Genomic DNA, 25,634 nt, shown 5'->3' with positions numbered 1-25,634 from the left:
AGGGTACTGTTTGCCCATCCCAATTGTTTTTGTTGCACAAACAAACTTTGAATCATGATTGGCACAGGTAATATCCGCAGTATTTATAGCTAGGTATCGCTACGTCATACCCATAGGTCAAGGAATTTTGACCTCTTTTAAATGAGATGCCTCGTTTTACATCGGTAAATGATTGCTATAGTTCCATCCACTTGAGCCTCAGGCTCAATTAATAGAATGACTTTCATCCTTCATATACCAAGATATACTTGGATGAGAGTCCATTATCTTTAAACAAAATGTTTTTGTGTTTCTGTTAATATTGTTTTAGTATTTTGCTCATCTGTTGGACATTATTGGAGGAAATGTCGTTGTTTGTCGCAATTTATAAGCTGAACTGAATAATACTTTTGGCTATATAATTAGTTAAACTGTCATTATATCGATATTGTGTTCTATATGGAAATAGTTAGGAATGCATAAGTGGTCCAGTAAAAAGTTTGTTAAAATATGTTTATCGCATCGTTTGAAGTAGACAATATCCAATAAACTATTGAAACTTTACCCATAAACATCCTATGTTTTACTCATATTTCAACGTAACACTTATGCTTTAACAATGAGTTTCTTAATGAGTTACTTAATCTTTGGCCTATTCGAACCTTTATATTTTTTTCTTTATTTAATATTCATACTTCGATTACATGTACATCAACATTGTTTGATATCATGTGAAAAGTGGGCACATCGACAATCATACCATATCATCTTATTTATTGGGTAACAGTGAAAGTCATAGGTTCTTAAATTTACAGGTCATTAAGAACAATACAGTTACTTACCAATTCATCACACAACAATACGGTAAAATTGCATTTGAAACATAATGAATCAAAAATGATAATTTTAAGTGGTTCTGTGAAGACTTGTCCATTGTTTGATACTGAAATATCATATCCTTCTACAAATTTCTGGTCGTCTATAGACCGTTTTCGTCGCATTTCTGGCAATTCACAATTCATGAAAAAAGAACCTCGAAAAATTCCTGGATATTCAAATATTTCTTCAGTAACAACTATACTTGTGGTAATATTCTTTATTATCTGATAAATAAATATATATATATTGCTAACTATTAACTTAGTAACTTGGTATATGAATAAATGTGCCTCGTGACATTGGAACATTTAAATACAATACACCTAAGCGACGACAAAAAAAAATAAAAACCATAAATTTTATAAAAGTACAAGCATATGCGCAAACCGTGTGTGTCGCTTTTTGTGTAAAAATGTTGTCAGTTAAAGGGGCACTAGCTACGAGATATATAAAAAATCTAAAGTTTGATTTTTTTCTGTTCAATCAATAATGAAAGTGAAATAGTGAAATAACAATTCGCTTTTTGCAGCCAAAAAGGTTCAATCTTGTCAAATTACGCTAAGAAACATTGATAATTAGTAATTCACTTGCAAGTGAATGAGTCAACCTCTTTAAATCCGTATTCATGTGAACTTCAATTTAACCCTAGCTAGAGATTGACAACGAATGCATTGTACGTGTACTGGTTATTTAAAGAAAAAGTATGTCAACAATGAAAGTGAAACTACGGTAAATCATTTGATTACTAATTCGATGCACATAAACGCATTCTTATACGGTAAAAACAATGAGAAACATTTATTTTTAATCTATCAAATCAAATCAAACAGACCTATAAAAATCCAATTGCACGTGTTGGTTTAATCTATTCATATCTTTATTTATGTTTACATCGCTTATATGGTCATCTTAGGTCAAATCGATAGTTAATTAGATGGCGTCTGGACTAAAATACTCACGAAACGAACCTATATATTACCTACCCCATGCTCTTTAAACTGTTTATTTAAGACTTTTGATAGTTTGGATAAATGTTTTATATTGTTATAAATCAAACATGAGAATTTGAGTCAAATCGGTGACCATGAATTTGACAGCTAGTGCCCCTCTAATCCATCATATCAACAAGGTCAAACAATTCGGCATCATCACTTGATAAGAGACACTGATACAAACAAGTCAGCACAGCTGTTATGATTTTCTTTATTATAACTAAACAAAATAAAATACAGCTCATGTGTCAAAATTTATCTTTCAAAGATGAATTTGGACATGCAGTTTGAACTTTGCAAATCATGATATTTTTATTAACACATTTGAACTGTTGAACAAATCTCTCCAACTACACATAACCTTTTAGCTGGCACATATAAATGTATCGACTTTGATTCGCCCGTCACGTTTTAAATATATTACTAGTAACTGACATTCAATAAACGAACTGCATGAAGCAGAGAAACTAGCACAGACAACAAATAGAAAAACTGCTCACTTTTGCCAAATTGTACGACCACGGGCATGTCAATAATTACAGTGTTCTATTAGTAAATTTGTTTTGAACATTTATGTGTAAAGTTCTAAATATTGATCTGAATTTTATTTGGCTTTATTTTTTTCAAAAATACACGTTATTCCTTATTTTCGACAATTTAGAACAAACTTTGATTTAACCGAGCTACGATTCTGAAAATGCAATATTTTTAAGTCTTAATTGAAAAAAAAAGATTTAGTATCAAATTATGATTTACATCTATTTTAGATATAGAATTGAAACATTTTATTTTGAGAGGAAACAATCATCATTGTAAATTAGAAATTAAGAAACCATCTTTCAATGAGTTTGTATTTTGTACATTTTGTTATTACTGTATGGTTTAAGTATTCTTTTTCTTTCATTGATTACACAAAACAAAAACAAGTAACTTGACAAATATAAAATTAGATTTATCTCCCTGTGCGTGCAAAATTGTTCTTGGGGTACAATAATAATTCACGTTTTCAGTCATTATTACTGTGTTGTCAATCAAAAGTGTGATACTTAAATGCTGATAGATATGACTACAATTTTGAACCAGCTATCAATATCATACTGGACTTTTCATGGTTGGGCAAGAATTTTGTTCTATCCGCGAAAATAATCGAAAATTTACACCCCTCGAAAGTAGACCGCTATTCGGTATTTGATTTTAAATAGTTGTTTTATAAAAGTATTTATTGGATGCAGTAATGATGCATGCTTCGATGTCCTTGTATCAAACACATTCAATGTGTTTGTATGACATTACATATTATATTGAGCGATATCAAACGAACCTTGAAATGTTCAAATTTACATGTCAAGTTACTGTCATCTATGAAATTACTGCCAGGAATTCTAAACTTGTTGCAGGGTCTCTCATGTGTATTACATTCTCCCTCAAATGCGTTTCGGATTATGAGAGGCGGCGGTGGAGCATCAGACGAACATGAAGAACCATAATAACCAACTGTACAATTACATACACCTAGAAAAATTTGTTTTACACTTTCATTTGAGTCATTATCTGTCATTGGAAGTACAGTCAAAAAAATATATCTTCATGATGTTAGAAAATAAATATCAGACATATTTTATATCAAAATAAGCTCAAGATGAGTTATTGAAGCATTTTTAGCATTTGACTTGTATTGTTATTGTGATTTTTTCCACCCTTCAATTTTCAACTCATACATTATATGTAAACTGTTATAAACGAAAGTCTATGAGCTTTATTCTAATGTTACATTATGTCTAGTGTTACCATTTAATTCATGTTTTTAGGGTTGATTATTGCTATTTTCAAGGATATATAATGTTTATTAAAATACTGTACTATTTTTGTTTGATTTTTAGGACTAGTTTTGTTTAATCTTATATATAAAAAAAATGGTGTAGTGGACGTAATTCAAATCATATGACAATTCGTTTTCATTTCCAAAATGATAAGTCAAAATTATTTTTGAAAAGTAAAATAAAAAAACATGCATCGTGCAAGCTAGGTTGGTCCCCTCTGTAAAGCATGCAATATGCCTTCAGAACATAAAAAATATTAAGATATTGTCAAGAATTTCAATAACGGCCGGACTACGTGCATGCTTGCATCAGGACAATAGTTACTGTAACACTGATTAACTTTAACTAGTTTCGTTAACCCAAAAACGTTTGAGAAATAAATACAAAAGTTAGCGACTGTTGTGTTTAGCTATTAATAATTTTAGGTTTTTCTTAATTGTGATTTATAGAAAAACAAATATCGATTCAAATAACGACAGAAAAAAGATATTGCTTTTAACACTTCTCGTTCAAAAGTATAACAAATGAACATGTATATGCAATGCAATAGACACTATAAAAACAAACAAGTAGAAATATCATATTTATTTACTCACCCCTGTAAATTTGTAAAAATGAAACGACTTACTGTTTTCACATTTTCCATGCCCGGAACAGTTTTCTGCACATGTCGATTCCGATATTATATCAAAGACTGATTTTTCTGCTCCTGAAGATGTTGTATCATTTGTTTTTGTCAAATTTTCTAATTTATGTGCTTTTTCTAAGCAAACATCAGCAAAACCTTCCAAGGTCGACTTAATCCAAGTTGAATTTCCGTCATACTGTAAAAAACATAATGTTCGCATATTAATATCATTCTATGGAACTGAAATCTAAAATAACATATTCATGTACATTGATAAATAAATTTGGAAACATTTATCTTATACATGTTAAAGTTGTTTTGGTAAACCAAGAGATTATATTTTATTGGAGAATAAATTGAGTTTTATCTTAAATTTTTTTCTCTTTTACGACAAAAGCAGAACAAAATCTTTAGTATCAAATATTTTCAAATATTTCTTTTATAGTACTAGTATTCGAAGTCTTCGTAGGAAATGTTAAGCGTCCATTTTAACCATACCTTAATATCCAAAATACAGTTTTCTATGTATGCCTCTGGGTCCATATATGGAACATACTTAGAGCATGGTCCGAAAGCCGGTGCATTATATATACTGGTAGTACAAAATGCTCGTGCAGTATCATAAGTCCATCCATTCGACCACTCCGGTGAAGTCTGATTCTAAAATATGTGAAAAATGTTGTGTTCAATTTCAACTGTATTGGATTTTGAGTTGTCCTTATAAGAAGGTCTTGAAGTTTAAGAAAAACGATTGTTTATATTTAACATGTTTAAGCTGTGTCGTGCGTTTTGTGATACATCACTATTTCGAATGAACTTCAGGTTTCGAACTTATAAAACTACAAGAAGATTTAGTACAATTGGCAATTAGATAACTCTACAACACAGACCAAATGACGTAGAAGATAGCAATAAGCCTTATCGTATATACGTGTGTACAGAGAACTGTTGCAATACCAAGTACATGTATCTTAATTTCTAGATGTGTATGCAACATATGAAATGAAACAAAGGGTTTTAGTCATGCGCATAAACAAAATCATTGTTTGAAAACTACGTCTTTGAAACCATCAAGCTAATCATTTTGATTTTGTGCACATAGATGTTTGTGTTTCATTCATTCATTTAGAACGTACTGAATAACAGTTAATAATTTATGAGTTTGACTGTCCCTCTGGTAATTTTCGTCCCTCTTTAAATGGAATCAAAAATACATAGTTTATCTATTTAATGTGTGTATAGTACTTTAAACGACTCTAACGTGAGTATTAAATAACAACTTACACTTTCATCTACTGTTGATTCTGAAGTCATTGGATATATATGTGGTGCGTCATCTTTATCAGCGTCTGTTGTCTTTTCTACGATACCTCGACTAGCTGATCTTTTAGAAAAATGTACTCTTGTGGCACAGGTTGCTGTGTAAACACTCTTGAGTGTTTTTGATCTTCGACATGTCTTCATTGCAGCGGATAAATTACAGCTAAAGTCCGAATTTGTATGTGGGTATGATGTATCAAGCATTTTACATGTGCAATACTCTTGTATAGAATGCTCTAATTGCTTCAATGTTCCTTTAGGATCAAATAACGTTAAATCTTTAATTTCATCTGCAACTCTAATAAGAAATTCATACAAAATCATAATAAATATATTTTGTAAAGAATGTATAAGAAAAATAAAAAATAAAACTCGCGAAGACATGAACAATGAATACAATTAATAATAAAATAAACTTAAAAGAGCAAATATCTTTCACTTGAAACCAGATTTACATGTATGTGTATCTTGTCTTTCGGGATACCAACCCTTATAGCTATATAGTCTACTAGTACCATAATACATTATTATGATTGTTCGGAATATCATTTTTTGTTAATCTCGTACTCCTGAACATTATTGTTCTTTACTGCTTCGTCTACATATGCAGTTAAGTTTTAAAACATTTATCAAGAATTGTCCTTTGAAATGTTTTATGTCAATCACGTCTGCATGGATATAGACCTGAGCATTATATTATCAAAACATATAGAGTGATGTCCCTTTGTAAATGGACGTGTGAGTTTTTGTGCAGCGGAAAATTAATTTAAACTCCTTATATTGGATATTTCTGGTGCCAATTTTTTCAAGATTTTCATATATTTGTTCTTCAAAAGGATTAAAAAAACAAAGATAATGACATTTTGCAAAGTATATGCATAATTTGACTTTGTTCATGTGTCCTGTTGTGACATCCTGATTTCAACTCACTGAAAAATATCGAGGATAAGCAGACAATTATCCTTACATTTTTACACCAAAGGTTTCAAAGGGATAAACCACGATAAAATTTTACCGGAAATAAGTAAACAAATACATACAAACAATGTTGGATCTATACAAATTACAGAAAAAGAATGTATTGTGTCTCTTAAAGGCGTTTCCATTTAGTGATCATGACATAGTTACTTCAAAAATAAAATTAGATGATATTGAAAGAGGACCGGGAATGTGGATCATGAATTTAAATACAATAAAGACTGATGAATTTTGAAATGCATTTAAAACGTTTTGGGAAAATTGGGTTTAAAGCAAAAACTGATTCAATAGCATTCAAGAGTGGTGGGATGTTACAAATTCAAAAATTAAATTTTTGACCATGGAAATTAGTCAAAAACTAAACCGTTTATCAAAATAAAATAATGTCATTGCTTTAGAAAAACAGCTTGAAAAATTGAAACTTCAACTAAACGAATCAAATAAATCATGTGACAAAATTTTAGAAATATTTTTTTAATTTAGAAAAGAAAAACGGACAGAATAAACTATGGCAACGTGTAAAAACAGAAAACGGTGAGTATAAATGTGACATTGATTCAATCTTAAATGAACAAGTAAAATTTTATACTAAACTTTTTGCCACGGAAGGGTGGGACAAAACAGCGGGCGAACAACTTTGTCAATTTATGGTAGACAAGGTAAGTAAGGAAGATCAAGAAATTTTAGATAGATATATAAATATCTCTGAAGTAGAAAAGGTACTACAATTACTTAAACAAAACAGATCACCTGGCGAAGATGGTATAATATCCGAATTTTATTTTTTATACTGGGATATAATAAAAGACGATTTCTTGAGTTTACTACAAGAAATATTTAATGATACTATATTGAGTAACTCTCAACATAAGGGGTCTTAACCTTATTACATAAAGAAGGAGAAAGGGAAAATATAAAAAATTGGAGACCCCTTACTTTACTAAATTGTGATGATAAAATTATTGCAAAGATTTTATCTGAAACACTTAAAATAGTATTGCCTAAAATTATCGATTAGAAGGGGTTTGTTAAAGGTAGGAATATAATTCTGTATAGGAGAAATTTGAATTTGGAGGGAAATTTAGAGCATGGATAAAGATGCTCTTATACAATGCTACTACGTGTATCAAAACAAATGGGTTTGTATCAAGATACTTCTCGATTACTCGCTCTGCTAGGCAAGGGTGTCCAATAGCGCCTCTCTTGTATATCATACAAGCTGAACCCATGACATGTGCGTTTAGGGGTGACATTAAAATAGAAGGATTGAAATTACCAGGAGGGGGAGGGAACTTTATAGAAACCAAATTATGCATGTTTGCAGATGACACCCAGGTATTTAATAAAAATGAAAAATCTGTAAAAAATACTTTTAAAATTTTGTCCTTATACGAAAAAGCTTCGGGTTCTAAAATAAACTATGACAAAACAAAATGCTTACTATTAGGGGCTTCTAAAAGAAAACGATTTAAATTTGATAAAATCAAATGGATCACAGGTAATGTTAAAACATTAGCGGTGTGCCATGGTTATGAAATAGATGACGATGATATTTGGGGAAAAATAATAGAAAAAGTTAAAAATTGTATACATGTATGGAAAAGTAGGAAGCTTACATTTAAAGGTAAAACACTTATAGTAAAAAAATATGAACTTTCTCTTTGTTCTTACGAGATCGAAATACGAGGAATTCCGGATAAATACACTAAAGAGCTAAATAATATGATTTGGAACTTTATATGGGACGGAAAAGTGAACCAGGTAGATAGAAATGTCTGCCGTTTGGATGAAATAAAAGGGATGTGGGAATGGTAAGTATAGATACGTTTATAAAAAGTAAACAAACAAAACTTGTATATCGTTTAATTCAAGAGCCATTGGAAAGCTGGAATGTGGTCGGTAAGTATTGGCTTCGGAAATTTGACGAAAAATATAATGATGCCTTTTTTGTATGTAAATGTTCAAGTTTAAATGGTTTAGATATGAACCAACTACCACAATGTTATCAGAAAATTATAGATACGTGGTCAGGATTCATTCAAAAGGTTGCTTCACCTTCATATAAAAGTGCTATTTTAAATACGAGGATATTTGGAAACTCTTCTATTCGTTTCAAAAATAAACCATTGTTTTACTCTTCTTTTTTAAAAAGCGGTATCACAACTATCCAGGACATTTGAAATTCAGAAACTACAGATTTCATTAGCTGTAATGAAATTTATAGGAAGCTGATTGATTGGCGAAATTGTATTTCCGAATTTACAAAAAACTGGCGATTCCTAAAGATTTCGTGCAAATTTTGAAATCTTGCAGAAACCAGAATTTGCATTATGAAAGTAAATTAAAGATATCAAATGGCCTTGAGATCATTAACTTAAACAACCAAAAAATCAAACCATCAAAGTTAAAACTCAATTATATTCGTACGGTTTTAAATAAAGATGCATCTCCAAAATGTCAAATTAAGGGGGAGGAAATATTTGGAACAAATATACCTTGGGAAAATATTTGAAAATTGAAAGTAAAGTTGAAGAATTCCAATGGAGATCATTGCACAATATTTTATATACTAAAGAAAGATTTAAAAAAAATGAAGATATCAAATGGAAAAATGCCACATTTGGCAAAAAGACAATAATATAGAAACCCTGCAACACTTATTTTTCAGTTGTAGTACATCACAGTTAATTTTACAAAACCTCCAAGAAATACTTATCAAATCAAACAGGAATAAACAATCCTTTTGGTGAAAAGGACGTTTTATTGGGTAAAAACACGGGAGAACTAAAATATGATAATTTTTTAAACATAATTATCTTATATTTTAAATGGACACTATGGAAAATTAGGAATTAAATAAAATTCAACAAAACGCCTAAAACACCACAAGATATTTATAAAATCTGGAAACAAAACTTGAAAATTAGTCTTAAATTTGTTCTCCTTTTGAAAGGAGTTGATATCATTGATAAGACAAAATTGGAGTCTGTGATAAAGAAAATTTAGACATTTAACATAGTATAATATAGCTTGAGTCAAAGAACATTTTTTATGGTTTATAGTATTAGAATATCGATTGTTTCAATTTATATAAACATAAAAAAAGTGATAAAAAAGTATTAGCCTATCATGTTTGTTGTAGTAAATGCATCTTTTATGTGGGTATCTTATACTTATTTACCTACTATTTTGTATTAAAGTATAGAACTGTTAGATGCTTCTAACATTATATGGTTATTTTTTTACACTAAATGTAAATCCAAGGTTAAAAGTGGACTACTTTTTTTATTGCCTTCTATTTCCCCTGGATAGATGGTTTCACTTTGTAAACAGGGACCCTTAGCCTGATCCTGGACGACTAAGGTAATTGTACACAGGAAATATTTAGGAATAAAACGTTTATATGTCTTAAAAAAAATAGTTATCAAAAAATCGTCATTTCTGGTAGATATATGGTGTTTAAACTATAGGAAGTAGGTAGGTTTTGATATTTTGTAAGATGTCGATCCTGTTAGATTTTTTCTATCTGTTATATTTGAAATATAATTATAAGATAATTAAAGCATTTTGCTCACCGTTCTATTTTAGCCATGTTGATTTGCTACCGAAAAATAACTTTGTACTCCATACTTGTATTATCAGTATCCAAGTATTGTTGAATTTGACATTTATCTTTTACAGTTTTCATAATATTTATAAGCGTACTAGAGGTATATCGTACCAGATATAATTCTTCTTACGTACGTTTTAAAGTTTTTATATTATCTCATTGATTCCAGATCACTTTCTCTCTCAATTTGTTTGTTCAGATTGTTATTAATATCAACTATTAAATTCGTCATTCAATCATTTCAAAAAATCTGAATTGAAACAAATGTGTTACAAAACAGAGGCATTGCTGCATTAAATATTGTGACGACTTTTTTTGGGGTGGTTTTTTTTCGCAGTTTTTTACTACCAACGACTGTTTTGTCTGTATAATGTTTTTTTTTACTGTACTTTTGATATATGTGTACCAATGATAAACAATAACAGGATTAACTCCTTCAAGGAAAAGGAATTTTCAATAAGCAAATATAGATCTTATAGATAAAAAGATGATAGATATTTTTGATCTGGACGAAATTTACACCAAAGTAAAATATATTTGTACGGACTTTCATCTCTTTGTATTTAAGAAGGCCTTTTAGGGGAGGGTCTGTTTTGTGCTCTTAAAATTATTGCATTTTGAAACGATCTGGCTTCAGTTAGTATATACGGTATTGTTATTACTTACTTCCAGGATTTTGCAAATATGTTCGGATCAGTTGATGCAAATTCACCTCTTGGAACTAAACTTTGATGGTTCTTTCCAGTAAATGTACTACACAAACCGTTGATCTTGCCAATATCAATGGAAGATGGCTGTATGATAATGTTATCAATAGTATGTTTACCATTCAATGTTGTATGCGAGAATTTGACCTTTGTACCACTCGGAAGCATGATCTATACAAATTAATACAAAATAGCAAAACTAAATATTTTCTATACGATGATATGAATTAAATTTAATTTCAGTTCCAAAATCATGTCATCCTTTTTGAAAGATGGACGAAAGATACCAAAGGGACAGTCAAACTCATAAATCGAAAATAAACTAACAACGCCATGGCTAAAATGAAAAAGACAAACAGACAAACAAAAGTACACATGATACAACAAAGAAAACTAAAGAATAAACAACACGAACCCAACCAAAAACTAGGGGTAATCTCGGGTGCCCCGGAAGGGTAAGCAGATCCTGCTCCACATGTGGCACCCGTCGTGTTGCTTATGTGATAACAAATCCGGTAAATAGTATAATTCGTTAGGTCACATTCATGAAAGGGAAAGGGATTGTGTAATTACGACGTAAGGAACATATTCGATATCATTTGTGAAACGGTTATTCCATAACGGTCAACCAACTCGTGATGGCGTCCGTAAAATTTACGAAGGGATGATTTCAACTTCACCATTTGGAACTCTTGGTTTAATAGCTTCCTTGCGATTGATACTAAAATTATATGTATATATTACTATAAAATCTTGTTGTCTTGTTCATTGTTGTTAACCCAGCTAGATAATGTTTATCATATAAAAGTTTCAGCACAATTTAGTTTAACTGAAGCAGATATGAGTCAATTATTCAATTGTCTAATATGGGGACGAAGTCCCCAATAACAGTAGAAAATTCAATAAAAAAAAAATTCGGGAAAATTTCCCGAATTTTTCATTATACTAATGAACTCAAAATCGTTCAAATTTTTTTTGTCGTGTTTTGAAATCCCGGACCGGCGCAGAAATGTACAATATACTTCCTTTTTCCGGTCTCGTTTGTATGAAACTTTGAGTAAAATATATATTTATCAGTCTAGTATAAAATAGGAAGGAACGCACAATACCAATTTCATTTTTAATAATTCCTTGATATGAAAAAACGTTACCTGATGATAGCGTTTCTTTGTTTACATTGCATATGACGTCATAATTTAAATAACGTCACAACTAAAATCCCTAACAACAGAACCAAAATCGGAAACGTTACGGTATTTCCGTTTCTTTTTTTTAACAAATACTTAAGTTACAAAAAAATAATTCATACAGACTTCGTCCCCATATACACGTAATGCCTGCCTCATATTAGAAATAAGCCCAACCTTCTAAGGTATGTTCAACGAAGTCGTCTACCCATGAGTGTCTCGCATAAGATTCTCAGTGTAAACGATTAAAACAATACACACGAACTAAACAGTTGGCAAAAAGAGTAAACAAATAAAGTATTAGTCGTAAACAGTCTTCGTAATAATCTTTTCTTAATGTTTCTGGTGAAAATAATTTATGAAATCTACTAATGTCTCCACAAGTTAATTGTGTCATCATAATAGCATGGTTCGTTTGGGTTATTTACGGTCACGTTTTACACGTTTATCCATAGACCATATATTAGATTTGATAAAAGGGTAACATGTCCAAGACACTCGATAAACTAAGCTTTATTTGGCCAAATTGTTTGATAATTTGGTCCTCCATGCTCAAAAAGTATTTGGCTTTAGACCTTTCTTTATTCTAGCGTCACAACATATTCGTGAATGTCTTATTGTTTCAGATGAACAAATAATTGCGTCTCCAGTTGTGATTTTGTGGCGTCATAAACATAAACGAATTATATTGAACGATTTTTGGAATCCATTGACAGATTTCCCTATATATAAAGCCACCCTCGCCTTTTTGGAAGCGAATTAATAATTTATCTTATTGTAGTTTTAAAGAAACACACACATAAGTTATCAAACATTGCAAGAGTCAAAAAGAAATATATGGTCGTTATACGGGTTACTGATTCTTCTCGCTTAATCATTTTCTTTTAAAAACCATTCCAACTCTGTGTAATGTTGCTATTGGAAATTTATTTTCAGTTTAACCATTGTTGTACATGGGGGTTATGGCGGGTCCTTTTAAATCGGAAATAATACTTTTCACCCTTGAATCGAAACGAAATGGAAAATAATCATATATATGCATATTAAAAACAGCTAGAAACAGGTAAACCTAAGATATTATTTCTTGAAAAGATAAGCACTTTGGTGTTGACTTGAATATCAATTGTTACGTCATTTTTACTGTTTGCAAAAGTTTGAATTGTTGAAGAGTTTGAAAGACACAACCTTTTGTAATTTTTTGTCATCAATACTTTTCAACACCGTACTGATTATTCTTATGTTGACGAAACGCATTAAATAATAAGCCTGATACCTTTAATAACTAAGTACCTCATATTTATTGCCATTCTCTTCTACAATTAAGTTCTGGTCATCACATAACCTCTGTATAATATAATTGTTGGTTCTACGTTCACCATTCTGTAATTCTGTTTCACAAAAATTAGTCACAAATAAGCTGTCACCACTTCTAACTGCTACTCCACAGTTACACAAAGCATTGCTTCCACTTTTGCATCGTTTGAAGAATGCATTAACCTTAAATTAAAAAAAAATAAATTTAAAGGGAAAATTATAAACAAGAACATCCTAAAACGCATCAAATGAATGGAGAAAGAACTGACGCATTCCTGATTTGGTACAGGATTCTTTTTTATGAAGTAAACATTTATCATAATTTGCAGTGACATCCTAATTTTAATTTATATACACTTAACATTCTAATTTGAGAAAACAATCTTTACAACATGCATAAAGGTAACATGAATTTGTCAATTGTTTAAGGGATAATTATTTTCCATAATTGTTTTACGATTGTTTATTCTATAACGAAACCAAGAGCAGAAAGAAACATCCGGTAAAATATTTTAAGAAACAACCCACCCAATAAGCAGAAAACAGCAAATGGTATCATTGAACTCCGAAACATAGTTTTATTGTGGTTAAGGACAAGAAACAGGCACAAAAACGCGATGAGGTTATACCTCACCTAATACAAGTGGCTAACATAAAATAAATATTCAATAATACAAAAGCGTTTTTTTTTTTAAAGAAGCCAGATGATAAAACAAGAAACTGAAGAGTTTTTACAATTACCAACAAATCAAATATACTAGTAGGACAACTAGTATTATTATACCTTACATATATTTTAAACAATTCTATTGGGTGAAACGTGACATGGAATAATTCAGTTGTTTTTCATTCAATTGCAAGGAAGGACGAATAACCCTAAAAATTTGCACCAGCGGTGAATAACCCTATTATTGAATAACCCTATTATTCACCGGTGAATAACCTTTTCAGTTTGTCGATTTGTACTTGAGTTACATCCCATGAAATGACGTCACAGACGTAAATAAACAAAATGGCAGCGTTCACGTTACACTAGAAGCCCACCGAGAGAAATGGAAATAAGGCAGTGGTCATGAAAAGAGTGCCAGCAGCCGTGTCTCTTATAAACGGTCCTTTTCAGAGCCATCAATATTTTACAAAAAGATTCAACCTTTGTTGTACATTCGAGAAATTCTAGAACACAAAGCCGTTAAAGGTATTTTCAGCTTGTGTGTTTGTGTTGACTGTTGTGTAAAGTCCAAAGAAGTGTTCGAAAGGCCTTTCCAATGTTAGTTCGGTATAATAAAACAATTGTGGCCCCTTAGAGTCGATCCGCCCTCAATGAAATAACCTTCTCGTGTTGACAATTTTGGATATTCACCTCTTCATTGGGCCATAATTGTATAATGACTACCATATGAGCTCCTGACCTCAAATAAACTAATATGTACTCATCAAATTTTTTAAATGTAAGACCTAAAACAAAACGTTACACCTGTCTATCACATGCTATCCGAAGTCAGGTATTTAGTCAATAGTTTTGGAAGCCATTTGTTCCTTCAAATTGATCTTACTATCGAATAATTATTTAGATCACGGACAGGACTTACTCGAAAATATAAGACAATGATGTTATATATCAATTCAGTAACGTCGCTTGTTCATGTCCATAAATAAAGGCAACAGTAGTATACCGTCGTTCAAAAATCCAAAAAATCGATTGAAAAAAACAAATCCGAGTTACAAACTAAAACTGACGGAAACGCATCAAATATAAGAGGAGAACTACGACACATTAAAATGTAACACACAAATACACGAACTATAATATAACAATGTCCATGGCATTTTTCCTAAATCGAGACATTTAATAAAAACATAGTGGGTTGAACCTGGTTTTGTGCCAAACCTCCCTTTTTTATGACAAAGTCAAATATTATATCCGTATCAATTTATCATATTGCAAAGACTTTTGTTTATTGCCAACCATTGTATGTTGCTTTTAGGTGTCTCCTGTCGTATATGCATAACTGTGTGCCCCATATTGTTGTATGCATACTTTAGTCTATTGAAAAGATATGCCTGAAGATGATTTTGAAATCCAAAGCCTTGCTACTATTTCTATCATTTGTAACATTTGATTTGTCTTAACCGTTCGATATTTTTACAGATATAATGAGTAGAGATTGAATTTCTTCCGATGATCATGTTGAAATTGAATGATTTACTCGAGATAATCTTACTTCGAAAAACAATTATGAAATCCAAAAATACCTGCAGTGGAAGCGAAGAATGCGTATACATAATATATTCCCCTTCAGTTAACCCATCTCTGTACTGTAGTTCGTATTTTCTAGAAAAAATGTACATCAAGAAAAAAGACATCATACAATCCCATCAGATTTCAAATAAACTTTGCCTTCTGATTTATCGATTGTTAGTAAAATATAATGCACATGTAATGCAACTGTTTTGATATACAAACAGATGTGTTGAAAACAAGAGAAAAGAAAGAGGTGTGTGTTCCCTTTTGTGTAATGCAATGAAGGTTCGTGTTTCTCTATTTGATTTGATTTAATTTCATTTTATGTTTTCTCCAATTTTTATCACTGCTTTTGGGCAACTTCGTGGCTGCTAGTTTTTATTAGTGGTGAAAATAGGCATAGGAAGATGTGGTATCAATGCCAATGAGACAACTCTCCATCAATATAAAAGTAAAAATTATAGGTCAAGGTATTGCCTTCAACACGGAGCCTTGGCTCACACTGTACAACAAGCTATACAGGGCCCTAAAATTACAAGTGTAAAACCATTCAAACGGGAAAACCAATGGTCTAATCTATATTAAAAAACGAGAAACGAGAAACAAGTATAAATTACATAAACAAACAACAACTACTGTACATCAGATTCCTGACTAAGGACAGGTGCAAACATTTGCAGCGGGATTAAACGTTTAAATGGTATCAAACCTTCTGCCTTTTTTTTGGAAACAATGGTATAGCATCATCACATAGAAAAACACACGATAAGATATCAATTGGAAGACTTAGCTCAATCAAAAAACGTAAATGAACACACCATGAACGAATAAATTTGATCTGCGATACCTAAATGCAAATACATAGTTAAAAAAAATATTAGGAACAAACATGCAAAGACATAAAGCAAACAAACAAGTCCAAACAAATCCATGACAGGACACCATCGCGAAATATTTAACAACCCTTAGAAAATCATCACTTTTGAAAAAATCGGTTTCATAATATATGCAGGTAAATGAAAAATAGCATTACTATTTTAGGTATACTACTTCTGTGTATGTAAAATCTTCCAATAAGGAATACCAAGAAAGTTCTGTAATATAAAGACCCGATTTAACACTTGATACATATGGGGTGAATATCAACCATTAAACTACATTTAGAGCTAAATAAAACTTCTTGTACAGATTTAAGAAGACTAATATTGATGTTCATAGTACGAAGAAGTGAAAATTAGTAGATATTCCAAATAATCACACGGTCTTTGATAGGAAACCTAACAATTCTAGTCATTTAGGTTTGGAGTTGAGTGCACCAACACGAGCGGGGTTCCAACTCAATGTTGACTAGCATTTTTTTACAGCAGTTACTACTAAGACCTCATGGCCACCGAGGATTCTTTTCTGTATTTGATATGTATCGGATTGAAAAATAGTATTATAGGTGATACTGTTCAGAGAATGGAAACAGTTATGAAAAAATATAATTTCACTAGTATAAAAAATTCTGATAAACAAAGATGATGCTATAATTACAATGTAGCCGACAATTATGTATCAGTTGAAAAATAGCTTTCGTCGGTGTAAATAGTTTGTATCATTTAAGATTAATACCAGCAGATTTTGTTAAAACAATTTCAGTAATAAAGGTAAATTTTGAAGTATTGATTTGAATTCAAAATGTTGAATCTCATTAAACAGTGGAAATCGTTTGTTGTTTATATAATTGTTTAACATACCTTTGACCAAATGTTTTAAAGTGTGGATCATTCTGTGATATGCATTCTGCACTTAATACAGCTTTGTCGGTATCTCGAATCGTTACCTGAAAATGTACATAATTGTCCCAGTGTGAAGTAAGAAATCGGATTGTTTAAGAATAGAAATGGGATTGTTCATTTGATGTTTGATTAAAAACAGCATTGTCAACACTGATGTTATGAAACGTGTTTGGAATTTTTACAGCTGTGTGTTTAACATTGAAATGAAAATCAAGAACATGGTTGATAAATTATATGTTGTATAATGTTTATAATTGAAACAAGAGGCTCCAAGGAGCTGGTGTCGATCATATGATATTTTTGTTAACATTTGAAGCATGAAATATTGCAACCATTTTAATTTTGCTAAAGTTTCTGAGATACAAGCCAAAAACTATGAAATTTGTTAAGCCATGTCGGCCATGTTCTTTGGCAGGCGTTGTCATCAGACACATTTTTGAATTAAATATTTTAATGATGATTGTGGTCAGCTTTGGTTAAATTATCTCAAATGTTTTAGAAAGATATTAGAAAAATACCACTTTAAACGGCAACAACTTCTTGAGGGTTTAATTAACAATTTTGTCATGTTGGCTTATTCGTAGATCTTACTTTGCTGAACAGTATTGCTTTTTAAAGTTTTTCACTTTCTCTATTAATATTCAAGAAAAAAATAAAAACTGCAAGATTTCTAAAAATTACTTTAAGACATCAACCCAACAACAGGTAGGCTGATTTGTCTCGCAGATATATCTCAACCGGATTAACATAGTTACCCCATGTCAGAATACGTTTCACCCTCTCGCTTTCACACCGGTACAGCTTACCGGTGAAACCAATTTCAAGATTTTTTCGGGACATTGAGACTTATTTAATCGCCATTTGCTGACGTACAGATGTGGTTAAGGGCTCAAATTAATCCTCAGATAACCACCAATGCAATTTAATGTGCATCAAACCTCTATCATTACTAGTTAATAAACAAGTCGCCCTTTACTAATGTGTAATTTTTCTGTAAAAAACATTTATTTTTCTTCGAATTTTGAGGGATATTCTCAAAAAGAAGTGCACAGAAAACTGCTCTTTTAAGAGGATTTATGTCTTTTTTCAATAACTGTGCAGTGAGTTTTTGAAGAATAGTATTAAACTAATAGTTCTAACTTATACACTAGTTGCAAATGTAATGTTTAGTGTATCAGCGAAATCACAAACTTGAATTACGCTAAAAATCTGAAGTCATTTCTTACAGATATTTTGAGAAAAGAGACAAAAACCGCTAAAATATTCTGAATTTTTTTTGCAAAGTTGAAATAGATGTAACAAAACATGGTTTCGTAAGTGTTGCGGTATGCTAAAGTTGAAAACACTTTTGTTTGAATAAAGGAACATGTATATTTCAATGAAAAAATTACAGTTGAAAGAGTGGATTCCTCCTAGATTTGCGTAAAAATCATGCATTTGGCAACAAAAAATTATCATCTGAACACATAATTCCAAAAAGAAAACAAACTGGATGAGAATCTTTATATTATTTTTTTTTTTAATTTCTTCCGTAGTAGTAGACTTAAGTACTTAAATTTCAATTAATTCACTACAATGCCAGTGGCGCAGGGGTACGCTGATCTACCCCAAGGCGCTAAGATTCAGAGTTCGAATCTCACTGCCGGAGTTTTCCTTTATTAAATGTAACTTAACTTAACTTTACTTTCAATTTCAAAAAGGAAACCTACGATATTTTTTGTTAAAAGAATGTGTGTGCAAAATTGCCCCCCCCTTTTTTTTTTACCCCCTTTGCTCCATTGAGCTCGGTCAAGGGTGTCCCAGGATCAAGCTAGCATTGGTAATTCAATGAATTTTCCTTTGTAAAAACAAAGTTTAGGTTGCTGATTGATTGAAAACGAATCGGACAAATAACTAGGGTCCAAGTTTGAAATCGGACAAAAAGGACGTCTAAAATCAATTATTTTGAATGTTATGGACATCGATATTTCAAGGCCTATAGCACGTTATGTATCTATTTATACCACAATGATAACTTATATGGCTTAAATAGACTCGAGGCATTGTGTTTCCACCAAAACCTGACCCTATTAGCCCACCAATATGTCTCTGCACGACGTTTTGCCCAAGGATTTCGTATTTTTTCACTTTTATCCAACAGTCACGTGACTTTTGGAAATATACCACGTGATTAAAAAATGATTTTTTGAAATATGACATGTGTATGGCCATTGATGCGAATTCTGTATTCATTTTAACTTCGATAATGTATTTTCGATAAGTAAAGGTCAAAAATGCATGAAAGGGAAAGGGTTCGTTCAGAGATATAGGCCGAAAACTGTATTTTACCTCTCGTTTTATTTTAAGCAACGAAGGCCATGTTTGTTGGCAAGCGGAGTCGTCAGACATATTTTTTTATTTAGATACCCGAATAATGATTTTGGCCAAGTCTGGAAACATTTGGCACAGTAGTTACAAAGGAGAATATTTTATGTAAAAGTTAACGATGACGGACGACGGACGACGACGACGGACGACGGAAAAAGTACGCGAAGTGATGGGAAAACTCAAATTAAGGTGAGCTTTACGATGTTGTCCAAAATATCTATTTACATATTTACAATTTCACAACTAGGAATATCAATTATAGTTTTCTTCAAATTACTTCAAAGAAATCAGATCACTGAGTTTTATATTCAACACATTTGTGTCAAGAGTCAGGCTCATAAGTACATCAGCAGAATATGCAATAAGAAATAACAGGCTCATTATATCATAAACAGAGTTTTGAATAGAGCCTCCAAAGTGTCTCTCACCCAGGTCTTTGACTATTTCAACAATCGATATCCTCCAACTTTGTTGATTAGAATAGAATCCATGACAAAAACCTTTCATATTGTTGATCCTATATAGCTAATATGTTTTTCTGTTTACAATTTCCTTTTAGTTTTTTTTTAGTTTTTGCAAAACAAAACACAAAAATAGTAAAACAAATATACTGTTTTGTACTCATGGCCATAAACGTCTAATAAATTAGGTAAAATTGACCTATATTTAGATTCTGTCTTCCGGCTTATATCTAATCTTAAGTGACTCTATCTCGTTTTCCAGAAACGAAGAAAATGTCATCGAAGAGCAAGTATTCCTAAAAGTAGTCCAGTAACGATTTCGGTTTTTTAACATATGTGTTAATCATATCATATTAATCATACTGGCAATTTCAGTTTCTATACATCTCTTAAAAAGAAGAAAACTGGGCAAAACACAATCAAATGCTAAATTCATTACCATAAGATCATAATTCCAATAAAAGGGCGTCATATAATTTCAGATTGCGTAAACATATGTGTAGATATTGTCTTGCTGGTCAATTTCTATCTAACTATAATTATTTGTTTTAAGACATCAGCGAGAACGCAAACAATTGGTGATAATCGTCATTAAAAATATATTTATTAAATGATATATCATAATGGCACATAATATATTCAAAACTGTTGTCCTGAGTTCAGAGTGTTTATGTGATTAATTACTGTAACACTGTGGTAACTCTTTGGTTGAATGAAGCCTATTATATTTTTACTTACGAATTTACACTGCATATACGTACCTTGATATCTGTTAGATGTATTCCTGTCCAAACCTTTAAAGAATCTAGATATGGTCTAACATGTTCTGGATCGTTGAATAAACGCAGGTAAACAATATTGTCCGCGATATTAATCTGACCATCAGACGCTCCCGTTACACGAATATACTGAGTTTCTTTCCAATTGGCATGAGTGAATACAATTCCACATTGTTCAGACTGGAATATCAAACCCTCATTTGAAACTCCGTTTTTACAATATGACTCGTCTTTTTGATACGTCGGCACCCCATTTAGAACATTCAATAAACAATCATTTTGTTTGATATCTTCAATGACAGATGCATCTCTGAAACAAATTGTTAAAATTAAATATCTAGATTAATTCTGCATATGTGTAAGCAATATATATTTTTATATCTACATCAGTTTGTTGACGAACACTTTTGTGTCCTAGGGTTTTTGTCTCTAAAACGATATTTTGATTTGTTTTGCAAATCAATGCATATCTATTTGTTTACCCACGATAATATAATTGAAATATAATTTATGGAGGCTTGAATATATATATATATTATCTCAGGTTGGCCTTTATGACAAATATTTTACCCTGGGCGATAGCGAGGGGTAAAATATCGACAATAGTACGACAATTATGAGTTGTTTTGGGGTATTTTCAGGTTTGTATATACCACTGTCGTACGACTGTTGTGTAACTGTGATTCGAATGGTGACTCTCATCATAAGCTCTTGAAACATGCAAAAAAATCCAAACGCATGAATCCAACAAAATCACCAGCAGTTTTCCGTTAAAATTCTTGTATCAATGTACTATACTGCCACAATATCAGGCGACGATCGATCCATGGCTTAACCCACCAATGTTGGTACCCACGACAATGTGTTTATCGAAGAACAGTGGCACGACTGTGGTAAGACACTCTCATGACAGCCACAATACAATGATAAGACAAAAAAATCGTAGAGCGAAAAGGTCCATATCCATAACGACAGTGCCATGATGCTCAAAATAACGTGCAACTGTCGTGCGATAGTCGTACGACGATCACAGATGACCCCAGATTTGACCACATTTTTTGCCGTGTAGCTGCATAGATGTGTAGTGGGTTCGTTGTGACCAGAGAATTACTTTGTTGTGTTATCTTTTAATCAAAATATTTGCATTTCATATTTCATTCACATTTCTATTCTTGTGTTTTCTTTTTTCTTCTTTGTTTTACAAGTACCTTGATAAATTGAAGATAAATATAAATACAGTTTTGTTTGTACTATTCCTCGTTTGTTATTTGATGTTATACTTCATATAACTAGCACGTATAACACTACATGTACTGTTGGTGGACCTTACGATACCTTTTGGTTTTGTTCTGTTTGAAAAATCCGTATCGAACACACATATTCCTGTTTTCAGACTTTTGAAACTACATTTATAACGAATAGAATATGATGAATATTAACACATTTTGTCATATTAAGCTATTTGTATACATATATATTAGAATGGCAGATTTTCATTCTCTTTTTTTGTGAGTTCAGTGTGTTATAAAGTCAGGTATAATCCACCATTTTCTACATATCTAATAATTGCCGTACTTTTTTGTGAAAATAATAAAACACGGATGATACAAATTTCAAATGTTATTTTATTGTAAATTTAGGTCTTCTCGGACAGCAAAGAATCATCTCCATTTGTATAAATGAGAAAACGAAAATATGACAACCATTACACAAAAAAGCATTTTCGTTTATTGTAACATAGAAAATAATTGAAAATACTATAATTTCACATTGTTCTATAAACAAACAAAAATACATAAATGCGGAAAAAGTTATACTTACAAGCCTTTTCGCCAGAAACAAGACAGTGGAATGGTTAATTCTATTGGTATTGACAGAGCTTCGTTTTCATTTATTATGTAATCAGTTTTGTCGATCTTCAAAATAAAAAAGAGACTTGATTAATTGAAATTTTGGTGTCACATGTTTGAACATTTGAAAAAAATAGGGACGCAGATCATTTTGATTTGCAAAACGTACAAATATAACTCAATTTGCATTAATCTAAACATGTGGATCTTTCCTCAAATTAAATTTTTGAATAATTCTTCTTAGTTGTGGGCGACTTGAATGCATTGCACTGAAACCTTTTCAATGAAGAGGTTGAACTTAACTGCCTATTTCTAAGTCTATGAAGAATTGTTGATATCAGAACGACCATTCAGTTCACAATAGGTGACCTAGTGTTTTGATTAATTAAAGATGACGATAAAGACCGTAACTGATAAAATTTTGCAAGTAAACACTGTTATAAATTATAATTTGGGGAATACTTGATCGTTTTCATATCTCTTTTTTTGTATCTGATGCTGGTTACTACAACCTTAAAAAATATGTTACAGCTTAACACGAACAACAAAATGTGCATGATCCACGACTAACATAAAACCTTTTATCAACAACATTTATTTTAAAAAAAAGTACGGCAATTAAAAGATACACAACTAAGATAATGAACAGTATCATCAGCGTGTTCTTGATTGTTGAATAACAATGATGTATTCAAGACAATATTAGTTTAGTATCCTGACAGAATCAGAATAACCAACACATTTTATGGATATAATACATACATACTCACTAGTGACTTTGACGTAGACATTGACTTTAACAACTATGTGTCAATGTATGATCATTGAGCAAATACAATAGCATGTACCGTATAATCGGCCTAAGAGAGGGACGTAAGATACCAAAGGGACAGTCAAACTCATAAATCTAAAACAAACTGACAACGCCATGGCTAAAAATGAAAAAGACAAACAGAAAAACAATAGTACACATGACACAACATAGAAACTGTTTCAGACAGGAACAAATTACAAAAAATTCCAACAAGAAATGTCAACATCCGTTTTTATTACAAATCAATTATCAGAGACAGACACAAAATAAAAACAACCACTTTATTTTAGTCTACTGAATTGTGGACAAGCAAAACAAAAACAAATCTTAAACAATAGTGTACAAACATCATCTATAACGGTAAAACTCAATTGAAAATTACATATAATAAGTCATCAGATTGACACGAAGAACAATACCATCTAACATTAAGACAAAAGACATAAAGACCTGATCTATGAGTTCAAAGTCAATAGAGAAATATTTTTTTTTTCACCAAATTATTGAGTACATTGTATTACACATCAAATGAATTTAGTCTAAATATATATCAAGCAATCTTGTAACAGCATACACATTTCATTAGTATTGACAGAACTTCACTATCGAGAGGTAGCATGAAGCCACTTTTTTGTATGCATTTAAGTATTTTTGTCATTATTTTATACACAATATTAACAAAAAATGCTTAGTTTAGTACTTTTTAAGGACAAATTAATTGGGTATTATCACATATATCGATATGTTTACTTACCCTGATGCCAGCGAAAAAAGGTTGAGAAAACTGCTCTGGTCCAGGAGCTTTATAACCTATTCCTCGAACTTTAATTGAACATTTTAAAATAAAGTTCGGACGAAATAGCGATGTCCAGTGTTCTTCCAACATCTTCCCACCGCCATTTGCAACTTCGGTTTTTGTTAAATTATTTGATTTGGCTGTACTGATTTCGAAGTTGCCAATATACCATCTTATTTCATACAAATAGTCCTCGAGTAAATTATGTGCATGGCATTGGAAAGTCACATTGCTAAATATATATGGAATTCCTTTTATATTTTCCGTCGTTTCTTCCAGCTGTGTTGTTATATAAGGGGATATTTCAACGTTAGGAAAAGCTAGAAAAAAAGACTCGACATTTAAATGAAAGTAACACTAAACCTCTACAAATATATATCAATTATATGATGTATAAAAACAAATTTATAGCACACTTTTCATTTACATTAAACACATATTTACGATTTTTATTGAGTTACCGCTTATGCGCATTCAACTGTAATTTTCAGGTTTAATCCACAATTTTCTACAAGAGAAAACGTCTCTGCAAATAAATGAGTATGATAGTTGTTATCCATTCGTTTGATGATGATCTTAGCTTTGATTTTGATTTTTGATTATTGACTTTCCATTTTGAATTTTTTCTTGAAGTTCTGTATTTTTGAAATTCATTTTTTTCAAGCCCAGGTTAAGTCCAGGTTATTTCGTTTCTTTCGATTGTTGCGTAATTATGTTTTGTATACACATTGCTTATGGTGGTATTCTTTGTATTTATGTATTTAATCGTTGTAACCACAATCGCTTTCACCGAATATCTATTAATACTTATCACGTGGTTATTACAAATATATCAGCATAGGAAACTGCTAAAAAAAACACTTAACACGACTGAACCAATATCTGGTACCGTCATATCGTCTTATCGTGCTGGTTTCCATTTTACATTAAAAAAAATTACAAGTTTGAGAATAATACAAATTTGAAGATATGAAGACCTAAATTATTGACAATTGTGCAAGGGACAAAGGGATGGTATCATGTCTGGACCATCCCTGGTATGTTTTGTGTAATACATATATAAAGTACTCACGCCCACATCCTGGTGTAAACCCTGTTTCTGATGACTCTCCGGTTGGACAGGGAAGCTG

General features: G+C 31.3%; 1 protein-coding gene across 1 annotated transcript; it reads right to left on the bottom strand.

Annotated features, from left to right (window-relative positions):
* Positions 1 to 788: 788 nt before the first annotated feature.
* On the bottom strand, positions 789 to 25,634 carry LOC143043706 (von Willebrand factor D and EGF domain-containing protein-like). The gene is made up of 13 exons (XM_076215887.1): positions 25,577 to 25,634; positions 24,463 to 24,824; positions 22,866 to 22,960; positions 21,027 to 21,354; positions 17,396 to 17,481; positions 15,668 to 15,746; positions 13,391 to 13,597; positions 10,873 to 11,084; positions 5,583 to 5,916; positions 4,797 to 4,958; positions 4,299 to 4,494; positions 3,172 to 3,362; positions 789 to 1,082 (listed from the first exon to the last, which is right to left on the bottom strand). Exons 2-13 carry the CDS (start codon positions 24,592 to 24,594, stop codon positions 789 to 791), a joined length of 2,316 nt encoding a protein of 771 aa, XP_076072002.1. The 5' UTR covers positions 24,595 to 24,824; positions 25,577 to 25,634.

This window comes from Mytilus galloprovincialis, chromosome 8 (genome assembly GCF_965363235.1).
Source record: "Mytilus galloprovincialis chromosome 8, xbMytGall1.hap1.1, whole genome shotgun sequence".
NCBI lineage: Eukaryota > Metazoa > Mollusca > Bivalvia > Mytilida > Mytilidae > Mytilus > Mytilus galloprovincialis.
The sequence above is the reverse complement of the archived record's forward strand: the minus strand, read 5'-3'. Positions and strand labels throughout refer to the sequence as shown.